Source organism: Danio rerio, chromosome 5 (assembly GCF_052040795.2).
Source record: "Danio rerio strain M-AB ecotype USA chromosome 5, GRCz13ab, whole genome shotgun sequence".
NCBI classification, from domain to species: domain Eukaryota; kingdom Metazoa; phylum Chordata; class Actinopteri; order Cypriniformes; family Danionidae; genus Danio; species Danio rerio.
This window is the reverse complement of record NC_141025.1, coordinates 30,565,237-30,576,690: the sequence shown is the minus strand read 5'-3', so window position 1 is coordinate 30,576,690 and position 11,454 is coordinate 30,565,237. Positions and strand designations below refer to the sequence as shown.

Below are 11,454 nucleotides of genomic sequence, written 5' to 3'. Positions count from 1 at the left end.
ACGATATTATACATACTATTACTGCTGAGCTTTTTTTGGTGGATCTGATAAATTTTTTACTCACAGTAGCCAGTTGCTATGAACTCGGAAGACAAACAAATAAAATAAAATCACATGATCAATGACATTCAGTCTGATTTACTGGTCATCACCTGGTGGAAAATATGGTTTACATGGTGTTTCCCTATGGGAGAGAAAAGAACAGTAGCAGTGTGTGAAATCTTCCTCAAATTGCCAACAAGTGTTCACTTTCCAAAACACACTGTTTAAGTAAACAGGAATTGGTGAAGTATATAATAGGAAGACATAACCACATGTGAAATTGAGAAGACACCAAGCACCCAGAGACGATGAACATTTCCTCATTTTTTTTTTTTTTTTTTTTTTTAAAGCCTGTTTTACTGTGAGCTAGAATACATTCTGGCTAAAAAGACTTCATTTAGCTCAGGAGTGTCCAAACTCAGTCCTGCTATTCAACAGATGATCTTTCTTTGTTTTACAATTAAAAACTCGCTACAATTTCTGTCCCTGTCAATCTGATTTAAATAAAATTCTCAAGTCCGCAGTATGTGAATGTGAAGATTCAGTTCAAAATACCCCAAAGCTTGTGTGTTAAAGCTTGTCAAATACTGTTGTTTGTCATTAAATGAAAGTGAGCTGCCCTTACAAAAATCCTGCAGAAACCCTGTAGTTATTTAGCTATATTTGCAAGGATTCTGCAGCAATCATGTAGGTCTTAATGCAAATCCTACAAGACAAGGTACAAAGTAAAGTAACACTCCTACAGGAATTGTATGTACTTAAAGGACTCTTTAACATCCAGAAATGTTTAAAGAATGTAAGTTTCATGGTTTTATTGGAATGTTATTGTTTATTCATCAGTCAACGCTGATTGGACTAGTTGGTTTGGTGTGTTTCACACATGGCCTCAAAGCATTAACCAATCAAAGCACGAGTGTCACCTTGTGAATAACCAATTCAAGTCAAGAAGGAACACGACAATATTGATTATTAGATTATTAGACATATTGCCAGAGTGAATCCCCCATGATGAGTGACAGTTACTGTGATAATGGTACTATACAATGCTTTGTTAAAGAGTCACGAAGTGTTACTAAAAACACTATTAGGACACATATATTTCACTAAAAAGTGAAACTTTGTTGTTTTTGAACAAATTCATTCTTCCGGTTTGAAAAAGTTTTTGAAGCTGTGTCATGGCCATGAGATCATTATGTAAATTCCAGCGTGGAGACTTGATGTCTGTACCGGCGGGCACAACGTGACATTATTGAGTTTTTTTAGCATTAATTCATGAGAATGACTTGGTTCAAACCAATCAGCGTGTTTTATTGTGAATGAGGCGCAACTTCAATAATATGCATGATAGCTGCGATTTTGATAGCTTGTTTTTACCTGTTACAGTGTTCAGCAGGCAGAGAAACCATGTTGTGTTGCAGAAGCATTGTTTGGAGACATGGGTCATCGGTGTTGCACTTATAAATATGCTGCAACAAAGGTTTTGTTTTCATTTCATTTCATTTCGCAATGAGAGCGCAGCTGAAATCATGAGTGGATTACAGTGGTCTGCTAACACGCGACAAAAATACAATTGGAAGAAACATTTTTTTTACCCGAGAGCTCTTCGCATCTGGAAATGGTGAAATCCGGATTTTCCGCTCCTCTTCTTTTAAAAAAGACGTGGTTGCAGTTGGTGTTGATTGTCCTGTCTCTATAGATTTGGTAAGTGTCTGATCAGTGCTCTTTGTTTATGTTTATTCAGATAGCAAAGTTAGTTTGTATCGTCAGCAGTACTCTTTCAGTTTTTAAAGACATACCTTAGTAAAAATGATTTAGTTACTGATTTTTAGAGAAATATCACTACAATATTATAGACTGAATGATCTGCTGTAAATGCTGCACTCCTAGTGTAATCACCTTAATCAGACTATTACCGTTGTGTAGGATTTTCGCGCATTATGTGACAGAATAGTCTATACACACAACTGTTTGACACTATTCTCTGCACCAAGTCTCTACATCTACTAAGAAATGCAGAGACTCAGTAGGATTTTTTTTCTCCCATACAACATGCAGCATCAAAATTTGATTAAAATGACCCTCTTCAAGCAGTTCCTCGCATCCATGAAATCATCGGTTGCATCATGAAATGTTCCTGAATGAAAGTGAAAGTGCCAAACTGCAGTTAAAGTCGACAAATTAAAAATGAATCACCCGAAATTAAATGAAACTTTGGAGGAGTGCGGTGATGCAAAGACGTCAATAAAATTATGTGCTATAACATGTAAAACAGTTTCATGAAAGGAACATTCAAAAAGCAACTCATGTAAACACCTTAATCCTGTTATTGTTTTATTCAGATTAAGTCAATTAATTCGATATACTGATTTCCATGTAAGTGTGTCCCTGTCTATCTCCCCTGCATCTGTGTTTGTGTTGCCACTGTAAAAATCAGCACGTGCATGTACTGAAACTCCCCTTTTCATGCAAATCCTTCCCTCTTTTGTCACTCGACACTCCCACAAAGCTGGACTCACCCACTTTCCTGACATTTTACAAACTAGAGGTGTGAAAACACCCTACTGAGACAGTGGGTTTAATGAACTTGTCTTTAATGATCAGCAAAGCCTTGTTTCCAGGGATTATTTTTAAAGTTGAGCCAACACTTTTGTGATAATTTATGATGAATCACTTAATACATTCTTCGTTTATATGTCGCTTTTTTGATAGTCTCTAAATTAATGCTAATAAATAAATTATTAAAAAATATAAATGTTTCTTATAAACTGTGTTTTTAGCATCCATTTTAAGTCAGAAAGAAAATGAGTGTTTGTAAATATAATGTGGTCTGACATTTCTGAACGTATGAAAGTTTCAAATGAAAGTATGTTAATTTTACAAACAGTTATTTACTTTTGAGTGTGGTTTGCAAGTCTCAGATGGGCAGAAGCAGCTCCTGGTTCAGTTGGTCGTCCCTGTTCTGTCAGTTCAGACAACATCAGACTTGCCTCACAGCACCAATGCTGCCTCATTCCATTATTCATCAAGTGTTAAAGCTGTTCAAGGCATGTTATATCTGAGTTCTCTGAGGCTGACAAGTGTTCGGCTGAATGTCTTCATACGCTGATGGCACTAATACTGCGTAAATAAAGTGTGAACCTAAATAAGGGAAAAATTGCCCTACTCTGTTAAAAAATGTGACGATAAGCTGTCATGTAGAGAATAATGTATAAAAAGCTATGAATTTGAAATTATATTGTACAACAAACCATAGATATAGACTACAGTTTATATACTGAAGTCTGCTTAGGACTAAAATCTTTCTGATAACAAATGTAACATTTGTATAGTACTATAATAATTGCAATGAATGAATAAATGAATAAATGAATAAATAAATAAATAAATAAATAAATAAATATATATTGTTCCTAAAACTAGGATAGTCGACAAGACTTTTGTCAGGTTGTGTGTGTGTCTGTGTGTATGCATATATATATATATATATATATATATATATATATATATATATATATATATATATATATATATATATATATATATATATATATATATATATATATATATATATTTATATTTATATATATATAAACACACACAAAGCTCAGCGTAATTTAGTACACCCCATTTTGAAAATAAATATCGATTTCTCAGCAAATATTGGCATTGTATTTTGGTGCATTTAAACAAAACAGATTTATTAAACAGATATATTTATTATTAAGATATTATTTTAGTTACCAAACATATTTAGAAATTGAAAGATAATACAAATAAATTCAAGTAAAATATTGCAAAAAAAATTACAACCTACAAAATTTCAACTATTTATTTATTTATTTATATATATATATATTTATTTATTTATTTATTTATTTATTTATTTATTTATTTATTTATTTATTTATTTATTTATTTTATTTTATTTATTTATTTTTTTTTGCTACTCTTAGTTTTTTTTCCTGTTTTTTAAATTTGTATTTTATATTTTTTTAGAACATAAATTTGGATGTTCTAGTTTTTGGACAGCTATCGTAAGTTATTTTGCTAGATCAGCTCCAGATTTGGCTTCAGTACTGACTAATTTAATGTATATGCACTAGTATAATATTGTATTGCTTCCTATTAAAAAATATGAATTTAAAAGATAAATTAGTAAGGGGTTTTCTCATATACGCTAACCACTATAAATATATACCCGTATTTCCGTGTAAAAGCAGCCAATGTGAGCAGATGCAACACCTCAGCTTATTTTTAACAGGTTAATTTTAACTGAACGTTTGCAAGCACTGACTATGCATGGAACAGTGATGCCTTAGTTGACTAATATTAAAAGGAAAATATTACAGCAGTTCACAGGAAGTCTTTACTTGCCATTGCCTATATATATAATGCCTTAGAGAGGTGTAAAGAATTACTTTTATTGCTGATGTTCGAGCTGAACGAGGCTTCTCTCTGGTGGATTTAAAGGTAACAATATTTGCATATGTATGTCAGAATAGAATAGATTTTTTTTTTAAATGTTAATTTTCATCTGTTGACCTGTCATGACTTTTAAATTCAAATAATTAAATATTATGGTAAAACCAGGGATCTGTATATTACAGTGCTTTTTGGAGTGTAATGTTTCTTGAGTATATTTTTCACAGCTGGCATCTATTTTTTTGTTACAATTGTTTATTTTATATATATAAAATAACTAACATCTAATGTAAATTGACACATTTTGACTATTTAATGCAATTATAATAAATGCAGATCTGTAAGGACTGTTGAAGGAAAGTTATAATGCAAACAAATTATGAATTCCGTTAGAAAGATTTAACTCCATTGCTTAAAAGATATAATTGACAAAAAATATTTCTAAATCTGAAGGTAACTAAAACTGTTTTGTAATAAGGAATTGTAATAGTGATTTTATTACAAAATAAAAGAAGAAAATCAGCAACTGTATAAGTTCTACCTCAACCTTTTCAACATAATGGGCTCTATGCACAGCTAGAGTTTTATAGCCAATGATACACCTCTTGTGAAAGCTTATCTTGGTTATTTTAAATTTTAGAAGGTTCCTTTTACAGCATCGATGTTGTTGTGATGATCAGTTTAATAGGGTTAAGCGTTCATTTAGTTCTTTAATCACAAAACGAGATGAAAGGCCACTGTCTAGCGCAGAAATTCCATAGAAAATACTGCGGTAAAATAAACTGTCATATTTTATGACATGGTGGGGGGAAATTGAATTTGAAGCAGTGCTACTTGTCCAATCTGAGACCCACTTCAAATTGTATATATCTAACAGGCAGTGATTTTTAAAGAAATCGGATCTTGAACAAGACAATTTTGTAATGGAAAGACAGTTCCCCGGAAGCCCTTGGGCTGCCTGGCTGAAAATTACATATAGCCCATTAAATGTTCCGTAAGCAAATAAAATTTAAGTTGCATTTCCCCATTTAAAATGTAAATAATTTACATTTAATTTGAATTAATTTTAAGAGTAATATCAATAGTGGTTTTTATATTTGGACTCTCTGTTTCTTCCAGATGAACAGCTCGAATGTCACTAGTGAGATTTGTCCAATAAGGCCTCAACACATCTCCATCCCTGTGCTTTATTGTCTGGTCTTCCTGGTGGGATTCCTGCTGAATGTCTTCAGTTTATGGGTGTTCACTTGCAGGACATCAGAGTGGAAGTCTGGCACTGTTCTTCAGTTTCATCTTGCTGTCTGTGATGTTATCATATGTCCTATGGCACCTTTTATGGCAGTATATTATCATACATCCAACTGGCTTTTTGGGAGAGCTCTCTGCCGGCTCAAAATAGCTTTAATAATCTCTCACATTAGCAGCAGTATTCTGTTTCTCACTTCCATTAGCATTCATCGCTATGTAGCTGTGGTTCGCTTTAATCGAGACTCTTACATGAATCAAAAAGACTTTGTCCAGAAGCTCTGTATCGCAATTTGGGTTGTTGCATTGACTAAAGGAACTGCGCTAGCAGCGATTTTAGACACAAGCATTGTGAACAATCACACTTTATGCCTCAGTTTTCACCAAGGACAGTATATCGACATTTATATAATGGTAAACTTCATCATCGTAATTCCTGCATTACTTCTAGCATTCACTGTTTCTGCAATCTGCTACAGTCTTGTGGTGCGCTCGATGTCTCGTCTCGACACTAGCCATGACAGTGGACGAGCTATTAAGAGCAAATCACGTAAAATGGTTGCCGTTTGTTTGGCAATATTTGTTATTTGTTTTACGCCTATGAATGTGGTGCGCAGTTTCGGTCTTGTGATCAAGAAATACTTCCCTCATGAATGCAGCCTACTTTCAGGAGTTGAAACAGCATACTATGCGACATGGATTTTGACAGGAGCCAATTGTTGTCTCGATCCAATTATATATTGTTTCAGCTCTAAGAAATTTTCTAAAAATTTTCTTATCTCTCATATCAGCATGAGGCTTCAAACAGCTCGTGATTCTTCATAAGACTTCCTTCATGTTGATCATACTCTCTTCTGTTACATTCCAGCAGGCAGGACGTTAACACTGTGTCAGATTGACATTGTACCCCAACATTGTTGGAATGTTGCATTTTGTTTGGTATAAAAAAACAGGTTACATCAGAACCCAAAGTCAGGCCGACATCAATGTTCAATGTCCAACCTAGAATCAACCAAATTTCAACGTCTAATGATGTTACGGCTTGACGTTGTCTGGACGGTACCACTATGACATATATCAGACATTGGATTTTGGTTACCATACCTGACAAATAAATGTCAGCATTTGACGTCAATATGACGTTGATTTCAGATGCTGGCTTGATGTTGGATTTTGGATTTTTGCTTCCAAACAACCTAAAATCAGATAAATATCAATGTCATTTGATGTCGTTATTGGATGTCAAAAATAAGGTTGTCTTTAGACGCTGGCTATACATTGAATTTTGGTCACCTGACATAACAACCTAAATCTAAGTTAATATTAACATCTTATGATGTTGTGTGCCTGCTGGGATATATAACATATATTGCATTTTGTGTTCAGTTTTATCCATTGCAGTGAACTATCATTTTAATGCTTATATGTAATGTAAATAAAATGCTTGTTTATGCTTTGTGTTTGTGCCTGATAGCTAGCTAACGATTAACTGTAATTTAAATGTAAATTATGCTTACATTTTCCTAATTGACAATTCAAATTAAATATTAATCACATATAAGTTTATCTGGCAGCTTAATGTTTTAGTTTTTGCTGAGTTTACAAAATTGTAAGCCTTTCTAAAGTGACCGAGACCTTCTGACAGCAGGTAGTCCAGATGATGATTGAAGGGATGAGCACTTCAGTAAAGAAAAGTTGGTCATTACAAATCGGTGATTTATAGAAACTCAAGTCACACCAAAAGGCTAGTCATCCACAAAAGGTCAATCAGTTCAACAGTGTAGCTGAAATTGCTTGTCGGTTCAGAACTGAGAAAGGTAAATGTTCCGAGCAAGCATTTTTTTTGTTTTTAAAAGATGTCTAAAAGATGTCTAATAGACGTAAACATCATCTTGGCTAAAACAAGATTAAATTTGGACTGATAGCGAAAATCTAATAGACGTCTAATAGGCCAATACTAGACTAGTCATCAAATAAACAGAAATGAATGACTAAAGTCTGTCTAATTGACGACTAGTCTAGTTTTGGGCTATTCTTAGATGTCTATAAGAATTTTACTGACAGCCCAAGTTTAGCCTTGTTAAAGCCAAGCTGTCAACGTTTAGATGTCTATTAGATGTCTATTAGATGTCTATTAAACACAAAATTATTTGCTGGGTTCTGTCTCAAAATATAATTTCTTAATGTTTTACAGAATTTGAACTGAAGTTAAATTTACAGTCACCAAATCTATTAAAAAACTTTCTAGGAGGATGTTGTGTGGACAGCAAGACTGTTTTTTTTTTTTAAATGGCAGCAAAATTGTAGTTAAGAACAATAGTATCTGGATGCAGCCTTTATGATGCAAACTGAGATTGCAATGTCAGACACAAAGCACTCAAATGGAGCAAGTGACGTCACTGTGACGGGTTGGGGTGGGGTTAGGTAAGTGCATTAAAAAGCATTGGATGCAGCTCAGTTTGCACTGCACCAGATCTGCATTCAGACCCCTCTCGCTAAGAAACCACTATAGGAGACAAGCCTTGTTTATTTTGTAAAAATATACTAGAAAATGACCATACCTTATTTATTGTGTGATATTTAACATAGAAAGTTAATCTTGCAAATCCTGTGGTTTCTATCAAACTCCACTGCTTGGTTTTCAATTCTGACAAGGGTGGAGTTAATGACCGCTAACTAATGAAAGGAAATCCTGTCTTGGTTCCTTTTTTGGCACATACAATCATACCGAAATGTTTGTGTAAAGTCATTTGCTTTCATCATAGTCACCTCAGAACGCATTTCATGAATTACAGAAGAATTTGGATTGAAAGTGTTGCACAAACTGGTAAGTAATCTATGTAGCTACTGGTCATTTTATTATTATATTTATTTAATATAGTCTACACTTATATTCCTGTATTCCATGTGTTATGCATGTACCGTATTGTACAGTATATTGTAACCTCTTAGATTATTTCAGGAAAAGAAAAATTGTATAGTTTCCTTACTGCAGAATAACTGAATAAAGTAACAACATTTTTTTTCTGTGATTTAAAGTCAGCTCTCATGTATGTGAAATGTAATGCATACAATCATGTGAATACATTTCTGTCCATTCAAGATTACATGATAGCAAAACAGAACACAATTCATTTAAAGCTTAAAAAGCTTTAATTTGAGGGTTTACTCATCATTTACTCACCCTCAAGTTGAAATCACATAAGTATGTGTTCCACTTGTATTCCACATGTCTTCTCTTGAACACAAAGGAAGAAAAAATACAAAACATGGAAAGTAAACTTGTAGGGGGGAAAATTCAGTGGAAGGCTGTCGTCAACTATTTGACTTCCAACATTTAACAGCAGAAAAAACTCAAATAGGTTTGGAAGTCAGGTTAAAATTATTTTTTGAAGCTTTTTTTTTCAGGAAACCAATTAGTTTTAACAGAATGATATTTTAACAAGAAAAAAAATTCCAATGTGTTATGGCAGTATCAGTAATTAGCATTCACTAAGGCTGTTCACATATAGTAATGAGTTTACTCATTCTCAGTAGACTAAATACAAAATTTGACCGGCATTACTCATTTTGTTCCTGCACAGTGACATTCTTCTACGATGAGCGGTTTAGTGAACATCAGCAACACGAGCCATGAGGACACATGTTCCCCTGAGCCTCAGCACATGTCCCTGGCTGTGATCCTCTGTCTGGTGTATCTGTTGGGCCTTCTGCTCAATGGATTCAGCCTGTGGGTCTTCACCTGCCGCATTCACAAGTGGAACTCTGGAGCCGTTCTGCAGTTTAATCTGGCTCTGTCTGATGCCATCATCTCTCCGCTCACCCCATTAATGGCAGCATACCTCGCCATGGATAGCGATTGGATATTTGGGCCATTTACTTGCCAGCTAAAGATTGCGGTGCTCAGCATCCACTTCAATGGCAGTGTGGTCTTCCTCACGCTTATTAGCATTCATCGATATGTGACCGTGGTTCACTTCAATCGCTCCTCATTGCTGAAGAGGAAGACTTTTGTGAAGAAGCTGTGTGCTGGGATTTGGTGCGTGCTCATAATAATTGGATGTGTTTATGGATGGGTGCTTCCTGTAACCATTGGAAAAAACCATGGCCAGTGTTTTAGTATTCATCAGGAAACATTAACCAATGCTTACTTCATTATCAATTTCGTTATTGTCTTCTTTTGGTGCATTTTACCCTTAATAGTATCAGTGTTTTGCTACAGTCGCCTAGTGAGCTCAGTATTCCGCATTAACAATAGTTCTGTTCATGGTCAATCAGTCAAGAATAAATCTTTGAGGATGATAGGGATATGCCTGGTCATATTTGGCATATGCTTTCTTCCACTCAATGTTATTCGGACCATCGCGGTAATCGTGAAAAAGTATCAACCTAAGAAATGCCGGCTTCTGTTGCAGTTGGAAACAGCGTATTATGCTTGCTATGTGTTAGCAGGAATCAACTGCTGCTTGGACCCTCTGATCTACTTTTTTGGCTCACGCAACTTTATGAAAGCGTTCAAGGGATCTCTTAGGGTAATAGGGGTCAGACGCAATGTTGAAAACAAAGTTGAATCAGAAACATTAAGTCAGAGTGCAAATAAAAATGTAGTAGGACTATTTACTGTCTCTTAACGCAATGTGCTAAAAGGGAGACTCAAAAAAGGGACTTTATTCACATAAATATTAGTTATCTGCCTACGTGTGTGTCTGTGTGTATGTATGTGGGTTAATGTTGTGTATAGGTAATGCAGTAAAATAAAATTGCATAAACCAAAATGATTGTCCATTTTGATTTCCTAGAGCTTTAATGGTGGCTTCCTAAGCTTTTATTTTTATTATTGAAAGATTGTTCATTTAAAGTTTTTGTTTGTGATTTCAGTATTTAGGTAAACAAATTTAACGTTTGAGCAAATAGGATGCTTCAGTTAAAAGCATCACTGCTGTAAGCTGTAGGAGTTTTTTTTTTAGAAATAATATATATAAAAAATCTCTTTATTTAGAAAATTCTGATACAAACTTTTACATACACTACCTGACAAAAGTCTTGTCACCTATTCAAGTTTTGTGAACAACATATAATAATTTGACTTCTAGTAGATCATTAATATCAGAAGTGGCTTATATGAAAGACAAAGGCCTCTGGATTATGCTTATTTTGCCAATATAAAATGTGACCATGCCTTGATTTTTAGTTATTTATTTAGGTCTGACTTTGCTTAGACAAAAGTCTCGTCAATTAACAGAAATAATGTACAGTATAGAATATTAAGTCATGGTCCAGTAAAAATGGAATTAATATTGTGTATAACTCCTATGAGCTTGAAGGACTGCATCCATAAATCTCTGCAGTGACTCAAATAACTTATTAATAAAGTAATCTGGAACGGCAAAGAAAGCATTATTGCAGGACTCCCAGAGTTCACAAAGATTCTTTGGATTCATCTTTAATGCCTCCGTCTTCATCTTAGCCTGGATATGCTCAATAATGTTCATGTCTGGTGACTGGGCTGGCCAATCCTGAAGCACCTTGCCCTTTCGTGGCTTTCAGGAAAGTTGATGTGGTGACTGAAGAGAGGAATTGCTATCCTGTTGAAGAATTTGCCTTCTCCTGTGGTTTGTAATGTAATGGGCAGCACAAATATCTTGATACCTCAGGCTGTCATTGTTGACATCCACTCTGCAGATCTTTCACATACCCCCATACTGAATGTAAACCCAACCCATAATTTTTCTTTCACCAAACTTG

The 11,454-nt window shown here is 34.4% G+C and overlaps 2 protein-coding genes across 2 annotated transcripts; both read left to right on the top strand.

Moving 5' to 3' along the window:
- Positions 1 to 4,458: 4,458 nt before the first annotated feature.
- LOC141385711 (P2Y purinoceptor 2) lies at positions 4,459 to 7,159 on the top strand. Its single transcript, XM_087254718.1, has 2 exons — positions 4,459 to 4,512; positions 5,584 to 7,159. The coding sequence occupies exon 2, from the start codon at positions 5,584 to 5,586 to the stop codon at positions 6,532 to 6,534; it is 951 nt and encodes a 316-aa protein (XP_087110844.1). The 5' UTR covers positions 4,459 to 4,512; the 3' UTR covers positions 6,535 to 7,159.
- A 1,011-nt stretch (positions 7,160 to 8,170) lies between these two features.
- Positions 8,171 to 10,470, top strand: LOC100534861 (cysteinyl leukotriene receptor 1). Its single transcript, XM_087253553.1, has 2 exons — positions 8,171 to 8,536; positions 9,294 to 10,470. The coding sequence occupies exon 2, from the start codon at positions 9,309 to 9,311 to the stop codon at positions 10,338 to 10,340; it is 1,032 nt and encodes a 343-aa protein (XP_087109679.1). The 5' UTR covers positions 8,171 to 8,536; positions 9,294 to 9,308; the 3' UTR covers positions 10,341 to 10,470.
- Positions 10,471 to 11,454: the final 984 nt, after the last annotated feature.

Bases quoted from the DNA above. Each gene is read 5' to 3' on its own strand.
- LOC100534861 (XM_087253553.1), top strand. From the start codon at position 9,309: ATGAGCGGTTTAGTGAACATCAGCAACACGAGCCATGAGGACACATGT.
- LOC141385711 (XM_087254718.1), top strand. From the start codon at position 5,584: ATGAACAGCTCGAATGTCACTAGTGAGATTTGTCCAATAAGGCCTCAA.